Raw genomic sequence first — 20,564 nt, forward strand, 5'->3', positions numbered from 1 at the left:
GCCTGTGGGCCAATATTTGCGCGGGACCTGAAAGAGCGGTCAGGTCCGCGAGACCGGGTGGATCCTACCCGTGTCTTTGTGATGAGCCGCAAATGTGGCGGCTCGGCGGTGCCCCGACTTCGTGCTCCTTCACGGGTTTCGTTGGTACTGCTTGGAGTGGGTTGGGAACGGGGCCCCCTTTTCGCACTATCTCAGCGCGGGGGAAAAAGGGGGGAATTGTTGATGCTCTGGGGAAAGAGTATAGCTGGCTTGCTTGGGTCCCGCGACGAGCGATTCCACCGCGACCTCGTCGCCGACCGCCGTCTACCTTGCCTCGGACCCGAGCTCTTCGGTCTCTTCCCCAATTCTCCTCAGCCGACTGCAGCAAACCACCTGTACGCACTTGCCTCCCGACTCCACTCCGCGCTCCAACCCGACTCTGCCCCAAAACTCTCTTCGCCCTTCCAAGGCCGACTCCCCGCTCCTCCAACGCCGACTCCGCTCAAACTGACCCTGGCCAAACCGACTCGATCCAAAACTGACTCTACTCAGATTTGCCCCGCGCTCGGCGCTTTTTCGGCCGGCAAGAGAACCCATATGCAAATTTCTGGATGAGAACGAGCTCAGGGGTGGAGCCACGCTCGCCCATTGGACGGAGAAAAAGGGCGTGAGTCTCCCCTGATCCTCGAATTTGCATATCTCGATTCTACACCGACGCGCCTGGAGGCGGGGCCAAACCACCCCGCGCTTGCTGATTGGACGGATCAGAAGTGGGCGTGTAGCATTCCTGATCCAAATTCTCCTCGGAAAGGCCGCATTTTGCACTCGCGGCTCGGCGCGCGTCCCGTACGAGCCCAGGACAGCCCGACGCTCGGTGTTCACAGGTGGTGCGGGAATGGCCGCAGAAGGAGAGAGGTGAAGGTGGTGGAGGGTTTATGGTGGTGGTTTATGGCCATGGTGCCTTTTTGAATGGCGGTGATGCGATGTTTGCGGGAGCGAGTTGTGAAGGTAAAAATCGTGGCTGTTGGCGTTGTTGTTGTTGTGAAGCAGCGTTGTGGTTGGTGGTTGTTGTGTGATGGCGGTGGAGACGTGGTTGGTTCAAAATAAAGATAGAACAGAAAAACGGCTATCTCAAAGGGTCGCAGCCCGAATGAATCACATTTATTCCCTCTAAACAACGGGTTTGGGCTAACTACACATGTACTTACAGAGATATCTCACCTGTGGGACCAGAATGGTGGTTTGCGAATTTCCACAACCGCAACAATACATTTTAAAAGTCAATTTTGAAGTTCGATTTAAACACATCGATGGCATAAATACCTGGAAGTGCCTGTATACGTGTGTGTGTGTGTGTGTGTGTGTGTGTGTGTGTGTGTGTGTGTGTGTGTGTGTGTGTGTGTGTGTGTGTGTGTGTGTGTGCTTGTGTGTGTGTGTGTGTGTGTGTGTGTGTGTGTGTGTGTGTGTGTGTGTGTGCGTGTGTGTGTGTGTGTATTGCGGTTCTGCAAAGCCGGCACTCCCCCAAAGCAATGGCACCCAACATATGGTGGTCCCAAGACAGGCATTTCATTAGTATTCATTCAGTTATCCCTTCCATCAAGTCTAGTGGGTCTTTAATTCAGTCAACTTTTAGTTTGGTCTTTAATTCTATTTGCTATTCTTTGACCTATTTTACATTATTTCACACACGATTATGACGTCAATCGAGAACCTCATTTGCATACGTACACCATTTCCCCGTTCAAATTACACGACATTCACCAACGGATGCCTCACCTCAGACCTCCACCATACTCACGACGATACTACAAACTTCGAACAAATCACCGCGACGCCTCCTAAAAATCCCTACAGTAACCTACGCTCGACCTCCTCACCACTAACACTTCAGCTTCTTCACCACAACCGTTTCAACTGCTTCAACTGCTCCCAACGCTTCAATGCACTCACCACGAATAGCATAGTCCTCCCCCACCTCACTACAACCGCCACAACCACAGTTCCCCGGACGCTCACTGCAGTCCTTTGGAATGCCGAGGCATGGAGAACATTGTGGATGCCTACGAGTTGGAATACATTGACGTGTCGCTCGAAGCGCAAATGCAGCTCTGGAAAAAATTAAGAGACCACTGCAAAATTATCAGTTTTTCTGGTTTTACTATTTATAGGTATGTGTTTGGTGAAATGAACATTTTTGTTTAATTCTATAAACTACTGAGAACATTTCTCCCAAATTCCGAATAAAAATATTGTCATTTGGAGCATTTATTTGCACAAAATGACAACTGGTCAAAATAACAACAGAGATTCAGTGTTTTCATACCTCAAATAATACAAACAAAACAAGTTCATATTCATTTTTAAACAACACGATACTAATGTTTTAACTTAGGAAGAGTTCAGAAATCAATATTTTGTGGAATAACCCTGATTTTCAATCACAGCTTTCATGCGTCTTGGCATGCTCTCCACCAGTCTTTCACATTGCTGTTGGGTGACTTTATGCCACTACTGGCGCAAAAATTCAAACAGCTCGGCTTTGTTTGATGGCTTGTGACCATCAATCTTCCTCTTGATCACATTCCAGAGGTTTTCAACTGGGTTCAGGTCTGGAGATTGGGCTGGCCATGACAGGGTCTTGATCTGATGGTCCTCCATCCACACCTTGATTCACCTGGCTGTGTGGCATGGAGCATTGTCCTGCTGGAAAAAAAAACCAATCCTCAGAGTTGGGGAACATTGTCAGAGCAGAAGGAAGCAAGTGTTCTTCCAGGACAACCTTGTACGTGGCTCGATTCATGAGTCCTTCACAAAGACAAATCTACCCGATTCCAGTCTTGCTGAAGCACCCCCAGATCATCACCGATCCTCCACCAAATTTCACAGTGGGTGCAAGACACGATGGCTTGTAGGCCTCTCCAGGTCTCCGTCTAACCATTAGACGACCAGGTGTTGGGCAAAGCTGAAAATTGGACTCATCAAAGAAGATGACCTCACTCCAGTCCTCTATGGTCCAATCCTTATGGTCTTTTGCAAACCTCAGCCTGGCTCTTTTTTGCTTCTCATTGATGAAGGGCTTTTTTTCTTGCTGTGCACGACTTCACCCCTGCCCCGAGGAGCCTGTTTCGAACCGTCCTCGCCGTGCACTTCACCCCAGCTGCCGTGTTCCATTCTTTTTGTCGGTTACTTGATGTCATCCTTCGGTTGTTGAGTGACATTCGAATGAGTTAGCGGTCATCCCGGTCAGTGGAAAGTCGTTTTCACCCTCTGCCAGTGTGTAGCTTTGTTGTCCCCAATGTCTGCTGCTTGACCTTGTTCTTATGAACCGCCATCTTTGAAATTTTAAGGATGGAAGCAACATGACACTCACTGTATTCCTCTGCCAGCAAAGCCAGAATTGAACCCTTCTTTTCCGCACTCAAAACTTTTCTTTTCAACTCTTTTGGCATGGTCAGTAGTTATTTTTTTGATTCCAATTACTTTTGAGGTACTACAAGCACTGTTTTTGCCATCCAGCTGGTCCTATTGCAAGAGGATAGTGATGACCACTGCAGTGGTTTTTATACTTTTCCTTGTTAAATAAGATTCGGTTCATGTGATCACCTAATCAGTACCTCACTAAGTAGAATGAGGTGTGCCTGTGTTGGAATTCAACAGACACTGGAATGGAATGGCTGCCATACATGTTGAGATGCTGATTTAAATTTTTTTAGAGTGGTAATTAATTTTTTTTCCAGAGCTGTATGTGTTGGGGCTTGTTCAATGACATCTCCGTAGCCCTTGTGCTCCGCTAAATAATGATGCTCGATGGAGCCCAGCGCACGTTCACGGTCAGAGAGTGCTCCCAAAAACCCACACTCCATGTAAATCCCAGAACTCTGTTGCGTGGTGAAGCTTGAGAGCAAATGGGGCCATTTTCGACTCTGGAGTCTGTCGGGGCAGGGATACTTCTCAGGGTGGCGTCTGTGTGCTAATAGTTCAGGATTTTGATGTGCATCCTCAGGTTTATGTACAGGGTTAGGTAATCTTTGTTTGTTCCATCACCATCGGTAAGGGACATACTGTGGTTGGAGTTGTCTTGTGGAGTGGTTTCTCCTCGTGTTTTAAACGAAACCACAATGAGGAAATGTGTTCCAATGGGTTGATGTTTGACATATTTGTTGATGTGACATGAGGAAGTTGTGGTTCTTCACAGGATGTATTGAGGATGAGATACAATTGATTGATTTGTTGATTAAGATCTTCCACAGAAAAACAGCACAGCAGAAGCCTCCAGTTCCTGAGCCTGTGACTTTGTAGTAATTATTGAACAGTTTTATTAATATACTCAAATGATTTCAGAGTATAATGCAGGAAATTAATCATAGTTTTAAGATTTTCTTAAATTCCGAGCTTTGGAATAACATCTTGAAACACTCTCCCCAATATATCATCCATTAATGTGATTCATGTTCAATAGAGTTGGTATTTTCACATTGTGTGTAATAATTATCATCACCATTATATTTATGTAGCTCTGATTACCGGTGAGAAAGACACTTGCAGGTCTTCAAGACAGCTGTTCACCACCATCTCAGGTCGTCCACAACCGTTATCTTTTCTATCTCCGTTAACCCAACTCTTCCCCCCCTCCCATTCCCTCCCTTACCTCTCCCTCATTTACATCCCTATCTCTCTAAGTCTCCCTCTATTTTTCCCTCAACCCTGCTGTTTGTGTGTCCTCTCTCCTCCTCTCCTCACCCCGCACCCTTCCTCTGTTACATCCTGATCCACTCTATGTTGTAGCTCCTCCATGAGCCTCGACATTGTACACAAAAAAAACACTCAAGCTTTACCACTGCAGGCTGATTTATTATACAGCATTGGAATACCAATCACGAATGAGGGAAACTTATTCAATGGTAATATTAATTAATTGTCTTGGCTTTGGGATCATGGACTTTGTGATATTGTCCAATTTTATTTTCTTATCTTGAAGAGAATGAGGAATTTGGGCAATTGATGAGTTTTCATTTTTTTATTTATTTAACAAACACCGATCAAGACAGTTAACAATGGTTCGTACAAAAACAAATCCACAACAGTTTTTCCAGGCCTTGTTCAAATTTTGTTTCATATCTTCATAAATAATCTACTTGATGTATAAAATATGACACACGGTTGTAGAAAATGTTCTATGGAGCCAAATAATATTCCATATCATGAATCTCAACATTACAGACAAATGATTCCAAGATGGATTTAGTACAAAAATCCTTTTTCTGATGGAATTTCCAAACAGATGTCTCAAGAACGGTGGTTTCCAACCGTTTTCAATATATGGACCACCTCAGTGTCAATATTTTTCCTTCGGACCACTTACCCCCTTTTTTCAAAACAACATTTTAAAACTTAAAAAAAAAACTTTTAAAAATAAAAGAAAAAAGTAACAACGTCTGTGGGTTCATCGACTTGAATGGTGAATCTCTTACCTCGAAGACGTTGAACAAGTTGCTCTTCAATATTGAGTGGCATGTCTTGAATGTGACGACAAACTGGATTGTTTGAAATGGAATGGAGGCAAGTTTGTGTGTGTTTTTTTACTGCTTGGGACCCAAATAAACGTTCACATACATCCCTCACACAGGGCATCACAAGATCTTCCCCAACTGTGTGGGTTTTTTGGACTTTGTCTATCTCCATCATGTCTGCTATCATAGTCTATCACCACTATCTCCATCATGTCTGCACCACATCAACACCACACTAATTTATCAACATAAGATCAAACAAGAAAATGCAAAACGTTTTTTTTTTGTTTGTTTTTTTTAGCTCGCCTGTTCGAAGAACAGAGAGCTATAGCGACACCCCCGGCGTGAGCGTCAGCGTCAGCGTGAGCGTGAAAATGTTAAAGTTTTTGGTGCAAGTTATTTTTTCCTTTGTAATGTTTTTATCCACCACACTATTTTTTTACTGATTATAATATACAAATACATATATTGCTTGAAACTTATTTGGATCAGACTTCACTGCAATGCTTTATAAAAAATATTATTAGACTAGTCTTTCAACCAGAGAGTTGGTGTCAAAGCCACCCAATGCTCGCCTGTTTATACATTTATCGTTTTTAAAAGACTAGTCTAATAATTAATATTTTTTATAAAGCATTGCAGTGAAGTCTGATCCAAATAATTTTTAAGCAATATATGTATTTGTATATTGTAATCAGTAACAAGAGCGCAAGTGAGCACAATATACGCCCGAACAAGAAGGTATATACAGAATTGTGCTACTACATGGAAAACAGCATCCTGGTTGCCATGGCAACCACTTTAGATGACGAACGTATGTCGCGACACACCGTCTCCACAGTCTGTACCTATGTACCAAATATGAAACGTGAAAGTTGAAAACTTTGGGAGTTAGAGTGCGGACAGGAACGGACAGACAGACAGACAGACGACCGGTATCACATAATATGCCCCGATATATATATATATATATATATATATATATATATATATATATATATATATATATATATATATATATATATATATATATATATATATATATATATATATATATATATATATATATATCGGGCGTATAAAAAAGTGTGGTATTTTCAAAACATTAGAAAGGAAAAAATAACTTGCACCAAAAACTTTAACATTTTCACGCTCATGCTGACGCTCACGCCGGGGGTATCGCTATAGCTCTCTGTTCTTCGAACAGGCAAGCGAAAAACGATAAATGTATAAACAGGCAAGCATTGGGTGGCTTTGACACCAACTCTCTGGTTAAATTATATCATCATCATCATCATCATCATCACACCATGTGAAAGCCTTTATCCCTGAGCAGGGGTCAGCTTTTTGCGGCTCCAATCATGGTACCCTTTCTTGTGGCCATGTTTTTACGGCTGTATGCCCTTCCTGATGCCAACTCTTTCGTCGCCTTCGACCCTGCAGGGATAATTACCAGTATACTGGTGCTCATTTCGCCGACCTTCGGAAGGATGACAGGCTGAGTCAACCCCCATGATGCTAACTCAGCAGCGAGCGGGGCTCGAACTCAGGACCCAAGGATCCCAAGCCACCACCTTAACCAGTAAGCCACAGCAGGCTCACTTTTTCATGATATATATAATGTTTTTTATTTTCTCAAGGGAAGGGGCATAGGCTTGGTTAAAAACACACAAACAACCACACAACCCCCCCCCCCTGACGAGACCCCCACCAACCTCTTCACAAATACCGCACTATGGCATTGGTTCATCCTCGGATGCAGTAAATGTAAATCCCAATGCTAAATATTCTGGATTATATTTCTGACATAAAGGCTTTCTGTTCTTTGAAAGCGTTTGATGAGATTCCTCGATTGCAGTCGTAGGCCCAGGATGGTACCCACTACCACTCGCTCGTATAATACATCTCTCCATTTTTCAATGCACTGTGTGTGCTCACTGCTCACCGAGTCGAGCCAGTCGTGATTTTATTTTATTTTAAATTCACTCCTGAAATACGAAGACAAGTTAGGTGGGATGCAACACAGGAGCAGAAAATGATTTCACAGAGTACAGGATGTGACATAACACTGTGGCGGGCTGTGATAGACATCGTTGTTGAAACACGTTGTTGAAAGTTATATTAATATTTGTATCCGCTTCAGTTAAATTGGCTGCTTTGAATGCTCTGCATAGAATTGCATCAAAAGCATGCAAATGTAGAAGAGTATTGCAAAAAGAACATGTATATGTATTTTTTTAAAAAAGATGATGGAAGTCGAGGAGGTAAATTGAACGACCTGCGTTTTTTGAGTAAACACGTATTTTGTTTTTGGTTTTTGTGTTGGAATAAACTTAGGGACCAAGGTCACCTGCCTTAGACCCAGAGTTACCTGCCTTAGGGAAGGGAAGACCCAAAAGTCACCTGCCATTTACTCGTGGACCACAAGTGCTCCACAGACCATAGGTTAGGAACCAATGCTCTGGAATATATTGCTTTCAACGTTCCTTAAGATTTTTGTCTTTTGTGTTTTTCCTAAACATTTCAAATAATCTTATTATCTGCCTTGTTTGAAATAAAGTAAACGAGGAACCGAGAGTTGTAATCGAAAAAAAATACTGAAACATTCCCTCTCCGAAACATTTAGCACTGTTACCCTTTTCCTTGTTCTGGTTATTCTGTAACCATCGGCTCAGATAGTCGATGCCATGACAACTGCAATCCCAAGGGTTATTTTCAAGGTACAGGGACTGCAGGCTGGTCAGCTAGTTGTAACGATGATGTCAATAAGAAATCTTTCTCAACCTATGTTTAGAAAGTGTCACCACCCTGAAGTTCAGGAAGAAGTTCATGGTGGCAGCGGTGTTACTCACCCATCCATCGATCCATTGGGACCGTACTCTGTGCAGAGCGTCGGTGCTGCCGAAGCAGTCTCCTGGGCTATGGGGCACAATCCTGGACGGGTCGCCAATCCGACACAGGATACCAGCAAGCTGGCACTCATTTTGCCGACCTCGGAAGGATGACAGGCTGTGTCATCCCCACCTGATATTGGATCTGAGGATCCCAAGCCCACCACTCTAACCATTAAGCCAACACTAGGCATTGGTAGGGTCCTCGGGGACTGAAGAACCCGAAGACCCTGAGGACCCAAGAGTCCTCGAAGACCCAAAAGACTCCTAGGACCCCAACAACCCAAAAGACCCTGAAGACCCAAAAGTCACCAAAGACTCAAGAGATTGCTAAATTGGTCGAATTGTGGTTAAGTCTGCAGTAAACCGTTTTGGAGATAGTTCTTGGCCATGGTGAAGTTTAATCCACCAGAAAACTTCAACTTTCCAAAGCCTGGTGGGTGGCCCTGCTGGAAACAGCAGTTCAATAGATACTCCAAAGCCATGAAGCTGACCAGAGAAACAGGGGAGGTCCAAGTGAGTGGGTCCGGAGGCAGAAGACGTTGTGAGCAACTTGAGTTATACTTTTGCTGTTGATGGTGACCATCCTGGTGAACATTGGAATGACCTACAGATGGTGTTGGGAAAATTTGAAGCCTATTTCGTTACCAAGCATCATGTGATCTATCGAAGGGTTGTTTTCAGGTCAATGACATAGCAAGCCAGAGAGAGAGAGAGAAGGGTGGTGGTGAGGCGTCATCCTTGTGGCCTGTGGCTGTGGTGAGGCCGCTGGAACGTCAACTCAAACAGGCCTGAACTCCCCCCTCCCCCCACTTTTCCTTTACCAACTTTTTCGTTTTATCTCGGCAAATATTCCTTTGTTATTTTGATCCCCCCCCCCTTCTCCTTGGGATTAGCTAGGGATATCTGGTGGGTCGTTTAATTGTCTTGTCCATATTGTCTTGCCGCCTGTCTGTCCTTATTTAATTTCTTAGTCGTTACCATCACATATCAGTGGGATTTTCTCATCAATATGAGTTATCTATTGCTTGGTTATATGTCCTGTGTTTTCTTTGCCCTGAGTAAAGGATTTGCATTCATTTCACCATTTTGAATTTACATTGCATTACCGGATTTGCATACATTTACATACTGTGTGTTGAAGAGTGGAGGGCTGTAAATTTGCATCAGCATTTGGATGGTAACTTCGCTCGGTCACATCTGACTGATTAATATGGAGCGACCACACACGGGCAACGTATTGGTCTCCCGAGCACGTCAATTAGAACCTCCGGAGCAATCAGGCTGTACCCCGAGTCCTTTACCCAGGGGTCAGGATGAACTCCTTCCCTTGAAATCCTCCATGAACGTCAATAATGAAAAGTTTTTCATGCGATTTAATGGAAACATCAATTAGGGGAATCTCTTTGTTAAACTGCCAGAAAAATAAATAAATAACCACACTCATATAATGGAATTTGCAGCAAATTAAACGTTTCCTTCAGTGTTTCAGTTACACAACATCAGTACAATTTAGAACATTCATTAAACAAACAAACAGATTTAATGTGTGCGCACAGGAGGTTCTAGACAAACAAATTCACTCAGATCACTCAAATACAAGTGAAGAATCTTAGTCTTTATATAGTTTTCAATAAGACACAGTTTTTATCATTTTCTGACACTGGTGCCAGTTCGTCTGGTCTTGACATTTTCCAGGTGAAACTTATCTTCAGTCTTCTTAGAAAGCTCCTGCTTAAATGTTTGGAACACATATTCAAATCCGGACATATTAATCGCACAGAATGCTAGAATGACGTCATACGCCAACCCTAATGGCCATTAAAACAAGTTTCCACTTATGGAGGTTAAAAGTCAGTCTGCTTCTACCAAAACTGGGAAGATATATTATCTTGAAGCGACCAGAGCTTAGTGGATACACCTGGACATTTTCTTAAATCCACATTCCAAGTTGTTTGTGTCTTTTATAAAAAAAAAAAAATCTTTACGACAGCTTTAAAATGATCGGCAATTTTTCTTACATTCAACTTGCTGGCAACGTTCTGGTTATTTCAACATTTCAACAGGTGTTATTTCAACAGCACGACAAGTGCTCAAACTCAAGACCCTAAGATGTTAAGCCAGCCGCCTTAAACGTTAAACCAACACCAAGCTTAGGGAAGTGGTGTTAATCCAGGAAATAAAAACTTCACATTAAATGAACATCACGAAGTATTTGTCTGGATATTGATTTCCCTGTTTCATCACACTCAGGTAAACCCTTACAGGAATATTAATCATCGATTCCATCCAGTGTGTTCAGCATCACAAAGTACATTTAATTTCTGTGATGAAACAAAAGAATAAATAATTACCAAATCCCTTTGGGATTTCTTTGTTATTTTATTTGGTTTTCGGTCCAAGTTGTGTTCCATTACAAAAACAAACATCATTATTGGGGGAAGTTTCACTCCAGTAGTTCAGGCCAAAGAAATGAAAATGTGTGTGAAATGGTTTCAAGACAATGAAGGTGATTTGTTTGGGGCTCAAATATCGACCAACAGAGAATCAGGCACACACTTTAGCTGGTTGTTAAACAGAACGAGGTACGTTAGCTTGGTTAGTTTATCAAACACTCCATCGGGAAGAGACTGCAGCTGGTCGAGTCGTTTTGTTACCCCTCCAACCACACCACTGAAGGTGGATGCAGGTTATGTTTTCACACCTGTTTGTTTGTTTACCTGTCTGTGAGCAGGATATCTAAAAAAAAAAGTTCTGGATGGATTCGGATGAAACTTGGTGCACAGATTGGTTGGGTGACAACTGACTGACAAGGACAAGCCGATTCGATGTCGGTTCAGATCCGAGGATGCAGATCCAGCCTGTCGGTGGGATACAAAACGTAAACTGTTCGCCATGGTGGAAGTATGTTCTCCACTGAGTGCCGTTGTCGTTTTGTTACCAACACAGGGTTTGTCATCATTGTATATCCCTGTGGGAATTGAAATACAGATTCATACCTTGATCAGGTGCTTATAAGGTTACTAGTAAGGGAAATACACATTCATAGAGGTAAACCTACCTCAACCATTGTGAAACAAAGAAAGAGGAGACCTTGTCTGTTCAACTTGTTTCATTGAGGGACAGCATTTGGTTACCCTGAGAATAATCGAGATTAATCAGCAATCCTTGGCCATCTTACAAAAAAAAAAAAAAAATCACTGCATGATTTAACTACACTAGTGCGTGCCCGTACATGTGTGGCCGTACGTGCAAAAAAAATAAAACTTTCAAACCGCGTGCCAGAAACAACAACCACACAGGCCGTTCCTTCGCTCTCGCATGCCCGTGCGTGCGTGACCGTACGTGCAAAAAAAAAACAAAAAAAAACTTTCAAACAAACACACAGGCCGTTCCTTCGCTCTCGTAAACGACGACTGGATTGGGGCATTGTGTTCATCTATAAATGCGCATAAGAAATCGGGAAATTATTAGAATGCAGTAAAGTCATCACTATCCGGAAGTCTGTACGTTGTAACCCGTAATGGGGAACACGCTCTAACTTGACCAAAACTTGGGAACCACTTGTCCGATTAATTTCAAACCTTTTGAAAGGCAAACAAACAGAGATTGCTGGAATTATAGATAGATAGAAGATAGATACTGTGGGTGCAAAACGCCAAGCAACATGTCCTGTCATTGGTAAAGGGGCTGTCACACCTTGACGTTTTAGCCAGCGTATGCCGACGTATGAAAAATTTGGCGAATACGCTGGCACACGTCGAATACGTTATGGGTAAGTTTTGTATACGTTAAGAGCACGCTGAAGCACGCTGGCATACGTCGTAGTACACCGACCGAGTCGACAAATTTTAAGCATGGTCAAAATTTTTCGACGTATGCCGGCGTATGACTCACAAGTTCCGCATACACTGGCCATAAGTTGTAGGCACGTTATGCGATCGTTGACACACGTCGACACACGTTACTTGTAAGTTACTCATAAGTCGAAACACGTCGAGGTAATGTTTAGCGTACTGAAACTTATTTCCAACCTATGAGTAACGTGCTTTGAACCTATGTGTAACGTATCTCCAACGCATATTTACGTATGTAGACGTATTTGACGTCTTCCAGACGACCACAGAAATTACTGAATGTGTTTCTTACTTACAGCTACCGTGTAATGGCGTATTGGCAGCGTTTAAGGGAATTGGTATATAAAAATGGGCTTCACAGAAGGAACCCGTCAGTGTTCCAGACTCCATGGTTTTTTATTTTCTTTTTTCTTCGGCATGACGGTGATGTTGACACTTCGATGTCGAGTGCGGTTATGAGTTAAATAATTAAGTGACAGCCTATTAATAGGCTATGCCACGTGATCGTCAGCGATACGCTGCCACGCGCTATGCATACGGTCGACTATCATTGGGCATAAGTTGTGAACGCCGACAACACGCTAAGCATTCGTTGGTATAAGTTATTGAAACGTTCTGTGTACGTTAGTAATGCGTTATGCATACGTCCAACTCGGTAATATACGCCCAAAACTGAAAAAAAAACATCAATAGTTCAGCGTACGCCAGCGTTTTAGATCAATTTTGATACGTTGCCATACGCTGGCTAAATCGTCAAGGTGTGTCAGGGGCTTAACTAAATGGCAACCTTTCCCCATCGGCCACGCCTACGCAGCAACGTTTCCTGTCGTTGGTTTGGTAAATAAATGGCCATAACTTGGGAACTACTTGTCCAATTAATATCAAATCTTGAAAAGGCACATACTCCGGTCCCCAGCAATATACCTGGCAAGTTTCAATTATATCGGACCAGTGGTTGTCGAGAATCAGCGGTCACAGACACACACACACACACACACACACACACACACACACATTGCTGGAATTATAGATAGATAACTCAGTGAAAGATGTACTTCACAAGGTGTCACAAATCCCTTACGAGTGACTGTTGGGCGATATTGGGTTCAGTGCGATGAAGATGCTTGTATACTTATGATTCAAGGTGGAATAAATTGTTTATTTTATTAAACCAGTACACCCACTCCCTGCAGGAGCAGCAGGAAGGGTCATGGTATTACGCTTTGGGTATATGATATATAGATTACAGTAGATCGAGGCTCAGGCCTCAATTGAACGTTGGAGGTGTGTTCAATGACCAAGATTCTTATATAGCGCTCACCAAGTGCCTTAAGTATTAAAGTAAGCACTTCATTCAAAACTGTTAATAAGGAACAGTTGGTTTAGCAAGCGCTAGCTAGCTGCTTGGTAACTAACCACAACCGGGTTTCCTCCCTTTCAGTTTAGTGTTAAACAGCAGTAGCCACTGTTTAAAAAAGTAATCATAGGTGCTTGTGGTTTATAACACCTTTAACTTCCGGGAGGGGTGCCCCACGGAACGCCACGATAAGCTATTTATACAGGTTGTCGTTTGTCCAAGGAGGAAAACCCCCTTGGGGAGAGGGGATATGATTTGTATTAATATCCTTTTGTGATAACATAAATATACAATGATCATTATTGTTGTTATTCCTTTTTTTTTCATTTGAAACATCCTTGGAAAAATGTCATGACTCGCTATTTTAAAACAGATACGGATTTCTCACGCTTAACACGGATTTCGCCCAAGGTGGAAAACCCCCTTGGGAAAGGGGGCAAATGAAAGTCACTGCATCCTCCATTGTGTGACCCTAAGTCCTCATGTCACGTTTGGGTTGGGATTGGATAAGTAATGACCGAATGTATCAAAATCCGCACCAAAATCCCTCTCCTTCCAACTCGGATCAACAATCGTGTCATCCAAAATGCCCTGGACCGAGACTGGGTGATCAAACAAAATGCGGATGCCAAGCAGCATGCTTCAACCCACGACATACACGTAGGTGATGCAGTGCAACGTTCACAACAATACACACAGTGCCTTCAGAAAGTATTCACACCCCACGACTTTTTCACATTTTGTTGTGTTACAGTCAGAATTTAAAATGGATTTAATTTTATAAAATGTTGTCACCGATTCACACAAAATACCTCATAATGACAAAGTTTAAACACGTTTCTAGAATTTTTTTTACAAATTAATGAAAAATTTAAAGCTGAAATGTCATCATTAAGTATTCAACCCTGAATCAATACTTTGTAGAAACGCCTTTGGCAGTGATTACAGTTTCGAGTCTTATTGTGTATGTCTGTATCAGCTTTGAACATCTGGATTTGGGGATTTTCTCCCATTCTTCCTCATACATTTGCTGAAGCTCTGTCAAGTTGGATGGGGAGCGTCGGTGAACATCAATCTTCAAGTCTTTCCACAGATTGTAAATAAGATGCAAGTCCTGACTTTGACTGGGCCACTCAAGGACTTTCACATTCTTGTTCTGAAGCCATTCCAGTGTTGCTTTTGCTGCATGCTTGGGGTCATTGTCCTGTTGGAATGTAAATCTTCACCACATTCAAAGGTGTTTTGCACTCTGAAGCAGGTTCTCCTCAAGGATTTGCCTGTATTTGGCTCCATTAATTGTTCCCTCTATCCTTACATGTCTCCCAGTCCCTGCCGCTGAAAAGCATCCCCATAGCATGATGTTGCCACCACCATGCTTCACGGTGGGGACGGCATTAGATGGGTGATGAGCTGTGCTCAGTTTATGCCAGACATAGTGCTTTGCATTCAGGCCAAAGAGTTCAATTTTAGTCTCATCAGACCACATAATATTTTGCCTCATGCTCTCAGAGTCTTTCACGTGCTTTTTTGCAAATTCCAGGTGTGCTGTCATGTGCCTTTTTCTCATGAGTGGCTTCCGTCTGGCCACTCTCCCATAAAGCTGAGATTTGTGAAGTGCTGCAGAGACTGTTGTCCTTCTGGCAGGTTCTCCCATCTCAGCTGAGGAACTCTATAGTTCTGTCAGAGTGGTCATTGGGTTCTTGGTCACCTCCCTGACCAAAGTCCTTCTTGCCCGGTTGTTCAGTTTGGTCAGACGGCCAGCTCTAGGAACAGTATGGGTAGTTCTATAGTCTATACTCTTTCCATTTCCAAATGATGGAGCTCACTGTGCTCTTGCGAACTTCCAACACTCAAGAAATTGTTTTAAACCCTTCCCCAGATCTTCGCCTCCTCACAATTCTATCTCGGAGTTCTATGGACAGTTCCTCGGACTTCATCATGGAGTTTCTGCTCTGATATGCACTATCAACTGTGGGACCTTACATATATATATAAAGTTGTGTTTCTTTCTAAATCATATCTATTAAGTTGAATTGGCCACAGGTGGTCTCCAACCATGTTGTCGAGAGATCTCAAGGATAACCAAAGGAAATTGGATGCACGTGAGCTCAATTTGGAGTGTCATAGCAAAGGGGTTGATTACTTATTGATGCAAGACATTTCAGCTTTTCATCTTTAATTAATTTGTAAAATTTCCCAAAACATATTTTCACTTTGTCATTCTGGGGTATTTTGTGTAGATCGGTGACAATTTTTTTTTTTTAATTTAATCCATTTGTAATTGAGGCTGTAACACAACAAAGTGTGACAAAAGTCAATGGGGTGTGAATACTTTCTGAAGGTACTGTACATGCTGTTCAACATTGTCTATCATATTAAAATGAATAAAATATATCATCTCAGAAAAGTCTAAACAGCAACAGTATATAAATACGAATATTTTAACATCAGTTTGAATACATTTGGAAAGACAACTAGATATCTGCGATCACAAAGCGATCGCCAAGGATAAGCTTCCAGCTCACTCTTGATGATCGCCCGTGACTTACTTACACTTACTCTTGGGCCCGTAATCCAGTGAGGGCACATTGTTTTTCAGACTACCAAATGACCTTGACCTTCAACATTTAGGGTGAAAGTGTAAATTAAGAAAATGTGTCTCCATCTCCAGTCCATCCATAAAACTGACATCATGAAAATCGGAGGAAAATTATTCAAGTTATGATAGAAAAGGTGATTTTCGTTCATGAGGTCCACAATCTGAAAAAGGGAGGTCAAGGACACTAATCGAATATCATCAGTTGCACAACTTCAGTGCAGATCCACGATTATGATACAAAAAACATCTTGGAAGGCGAAGTGGCCTCTGAGATTCCAAAATTGAATTTTGAGCGGGGTCTTTTTGGTCTTCAGGGTAAAATAGGCAAAACTGAGTGGACAAAAAAAAGGTTTTTTTTTTTCAGACTATTTGACTTTGACCTTTAACCCGGAGGGCTTAAGGTCAAAGTATTCATTTTTTAAATGTTGGTTTAGTACTCCTCATGGGATGGGGGGGGGGGAGGTGGAGGGGTCTAAGGAACTCCGTGGTACCATTAAAAATTGGGGGCGCCAATTGTACAATTGACTCCTGTACTGTGCCATTGAATGAGTGTGTTTGAGTGAGGTGACAGGACAACTCAGAGGGAGTGGGATCACCTTTGAGCTCTCGTTAGGGTTCGTATACCGACCAAACTATAGATGATCACCCTGGTGTTTCATAGACACGGTTGATCAACAATATACTAGGTGCCTCATTTGCTAACACAAGAAACACCTGCTTCCTCCTGGAGAAGTGAGGTCGAGGGGGGGTGGGGGAGGGGTGTGGCTGTGCCCATGACCTGACCCTGGGTACCCCATCACGTGTGTAAAATTATATGTGGAGATAGGCCAAGCCGTTTTATCAGTCACATGCTTACATACAGAGGATTTCCTTATTTCAAATACGTACTATATGTACGAGGATTCACTAGTGGACGTGTAGCTCCCAACAGTGGTTGTATCGTAGACCATTACGCATCAGCGATCTCATCAAGTCCTGGAGTCAGCAATTGTGCTGCTGAGATTTAGTCACCTTGTCTGGACACCTTTTTTGTTCTTGAGAGTTGGGTTCACTCATCAAATACTCCACTTGGTACAGACTGCAGCTGGTTGCTCCCCAGTCCTAAGATTGTGAGACTAATTCGTTTATCAAACACTTAATTAGGGAGGGACTCGAGTTGGTTGTTCCACAGCTGCAGTTCCTCAAGTTTAGTTAGTTTATCAAATACTTCACTGGAAATGGATTGCAGCTGGTTGGTGTGGAGATTCAGGTATGTTAGTTGTGTGAGTTTATCAAACACTTCCCTGGGTACAGACTGCAGCTGGTTTTGGGACAGTCCTAATTTTGTGAGACTGATTAGTTTATCAAACACTCCATCAGGGAGAGACTCGAGTTGGTTTTTCCACAGCTGCAGTTCCTGGAGTTTAGTTAGTTTATCAAACACTCCACTGGGTATTGAGTGCAGCTGGTTCTTGAACAGATACAGCTTTGTTAGTTGTGTTAGTTTATCAAACACTCCACTGGGAATGGACTGGAGCTCGTTCTCATCCAGGTCAAGCCTTGTAAGTTGTGTTAGTTTATCAAACACTCCACTGGGAATGGACTGGAGATCGTTCTGATCCAGACGCAGCACCGTTGATAAGTTCAGTAAACACTTCATTGTGAGGATTCTGTAGCTTGTGTGAAGTTTTGTTTCTTCCTCAATAATTTAGAAATCAAACTGAGAATTAAAGTTTTCTTCTTGATTGTGAAGAGGTTGGTGCTCTCTCGTCTGTATCCCTTCTTCATCCATCATTAGTCTCTCTTCTGGTTAAATGCCTGATGATAATCACATTGTTTGGTTTGATAAATCATTGGAGAATAATGTTCAACCTTGTCAGGACACCAGCACACAATGGCCTTCCCTTTGTGATAATTTACTATTGCTATAATGTGCAGAGCAAAGAGATAACAATAACAATAATAATACTCATAAATGAGTATGTTCATGTTTATAAAGGTATAGATAACATAAGAGGAAATGATATTTGATGGAGTGGTTGTGTGTTTTGTCCCACTGTGATTGGTATAACTGTTTGATTAATAGATTTTAAAGTGAAATATTTTGCTCTTTCTCCCATGTCAAAAACTCGTTGAGAAGATTAACTTAAAACGAGAAGGGCACTCGGTGGAGCACACACCTCCGCCACGTAATGTCTGATCCATGAGAACATATCGGTCCCAATATATTGTTGAAACTTCATGCTATACAGAACTGTATCGTTTTCGGTTCGATCTCTCAATGATGAAGAATCGCTTTTAAAATTCTAGTAGTCTGATCCAGATCCGGATCTTCACCAAAATCGAATCAGTTCGTCCTCGTCACACGCGAAACCTGTCCACAAAATTTCATCCGGATCCGTCTACAACTTTTAGAGATATCCTGGACACAGACAGACAGACAGACAGAAACGGGTGAAAACATAACCTTCACCTTCGGTGGTGGAGGTAATAAGGAAATTCGATTTGAGAAGAGAATCAACCTCAAAGCAAAATGTTTGAAGAATAAATGATCGTTGTTATAAAATGAAAGGCTCAGGATTGGAACGAGGAACAGACTTCAGCTGGTTGCTGTACAGATACAGTTCCTTGAGTTTACTGAGATTGTCAAACAATCCACTCGGTAGAGACTGTAGCTTGTTGCTCCTTAGATTCAGAAGCGTTACTTCAATAAGTTTATCAAAAACCCCATTTGGGAGAGACTGTAGCCGGTTGCTCCTTAGAGTCAAATACGTTAGTTCAGTAAGTTTATCAAACACTCCACTCGGTAGAAACTGTAGTTGGTTGCTCCTTAGATTCAGATACATAACCTCATTAAGATTCAGATACATAACTTCATTAACTTCAAAAACCCCATTCGGGAGAGACTGTAGCTGGTTATTGTACAACTGTAGATTTGTTAGTTGATTAAGTTTATCAAACAATCCACTCGGTAGAGACTGTAGCTGGTTGCTTCTGTGGGGGAAAAATTTATATTAATGTATTTTAAATTGTAACAAATGGAGTTTCAGAAATGTAACTTTTATGCTGCAAGTTGAATTGGCTGTCATTTCTGGCCAAAAGACTTTTACCCTAAATGATAAGAAATGTGTTGTTCTGGAGCAGAGTGACCGAGCTGATAAATGAACCTTTGCTTAGAAATGTACGAAGTGGCTTTTCGTCTGAAGGACACGTCTACAGTCTGGGTGAATATCCCCCAACCTCTCTCTCACGAAAGTATAAAATGCTTTGAAATCTGAAATTGTTTTCAGTGCAAGCACGTGAGGAAGTATAGTTTCTCAGTGGCTTGTACTCCTTGGAACTGACCAAGTACCAAGTTAGAATAAAACTCTCTGATATAATGTAGAAGTGAATTGAATCGGGTTGGTCTAACTGTTAACTAAAGTAAGAATAAATGAAATAGAACCAAATAATATTGCAATCAAATGGGGATTCTTAAGTTCATTGAAAAAGGGTGAGAAGTGTATGGTGTATAATTAGGAAATAAATTGTTTCACAAGGAAGGACTTGTGTGGACATCAGTTTTATCAGTGTCGATAGAGTTTTTGTAGGATTTTATAATCAAATCGGACAAACGTTAAACTCTGTCTGAAGTCAAATAGGATTCCACAATCGGCCAGTTAGAATCCTTCAGGAGGACAACGATCACAACAAGGTGGGTTTTAAAAAATCCACGTCACTTCTTAGATTCAGAAACGTTAGTTCAGTAAGTTTATCAAAAACCCCATTTGGGAGAGACTGGAGCCGGTTGCTTTGCAATTTTTTGGGCTTCGGTGAAGTTGAATGGATCCTGCTCAACTCCTGCAACCATTTCCTGTGTGTCGGCTGTGTGAGGCCGGCCCAAGGGAGCAGCGTCTGCCACACTAGACTCTCCATTTTTAAACTTCCTGTCCCAGTCATACACCTGCTGCAGTGATGAACATGTATCACCATGTTGAATTTTCATACTGCAATGGATTTCACTGGGATTCACACCCTCACTTCCCAATAAACGGATAACAGAACGTTGCTCCTCCCTGGTGCGTTCTTCGAAGGGAGCCGCCATCTTGGAACTGCTCCACTGACGTCACAGGCTGAATGTCGCCAGATCTAAAAGCGACAAAGCATGTGCGGAGGTGGTGTGAGCTCGTGTGCGGAGGTGGTGTGAGCTCGTGTGCGTAGGTGGTGTGATCTCGTGTGCGGAGGTGGTGTGAGCTCGTGTGCGGAGGTGGTGTGAGCTCGTGTGCGGAGGTGGTGTGAGCTCGTGTGCGGAGGTGGTGTGATCTCGTGTGCGGAGGTGGTGTGATCTCATGTGCAGAGGTGGTGTGAGCTCGTGTGTTCAAGGTTGATTCTCTTCTCAAATGGAATTTCCTT

The 20,564-nt window shown here is 42.5% G+C and overlaps 1 protein-coding gene and 1 pseudogene across 1 annotated transcript; one reads left to right on the forward strand and one right to left on the reverse strand.

Annotated features, from left to right (window-relative positions):
* LOC147012399 (uncharacterized) overlaps positions 1-20,564 on the forward strand; it is a 59,883-nt pseudogene that overhangs the window by 11,387 nt on the left and 27,932 nt on the right.
* LOC147012400 (uncharacterized) lies at positions 1,859-20,502 on the reverse strand. Its single transcript, XM_085857953.1, has 6 exons — positions 20,282-20,502; positions 18,767-19,166; positions 17,471-17,787; positions 11,370-11,379; positions 8,088-8,233; positions 1,859-2,087 (listed from the first exon to the last, which is right to left on the reverse strand). Exons 1-6 carry the CDS (start codon positions 20,500-20,502, stop codon positions 1,859-1,861), a joined length of 1,323 nt encoding a protein of 440 aa, XP_085714079.1.

The sequence above is a fragment of the Eptatretus burgeri genome, chromosome 15, assembly GCF_056783735.1.
Source record: "Eptatretus burgeri isolate ZD-2024b chromosome 15, Ebu_testis_v1, whole genome shotgun sequence".
NCBI lineage: Eukaryota > Metazoa > Chordata > Myxini > Myxiniformes > Myxinidae > Eptatretus > Eptatretus burgeri.

Bases quoted from the DNA above. Each gene is read 5' to 3' on its own strand.
- LOC147012400 (XM_085857953.1), bottom strand. From the start codon at position 20,502: ATGAGATCACACCACCTCCGCACACGAGATCACACCACCTCCGCACAC. The intron at 19,167-20,281 runs GTGACGTCAGTG...TTTCCCCCACAG, and splicing joins GATCTGGCGACATTCAGCCT to AAGCAACCAGCTACAGTCTC. The intron at 2,088-8,087 runs GTATTTTTTTTC...AATTTTTTCCAG, and splicing joins TTCGGAGAGGGAATGTTTCA to AGCTGCATTTGCGCTTCGAG.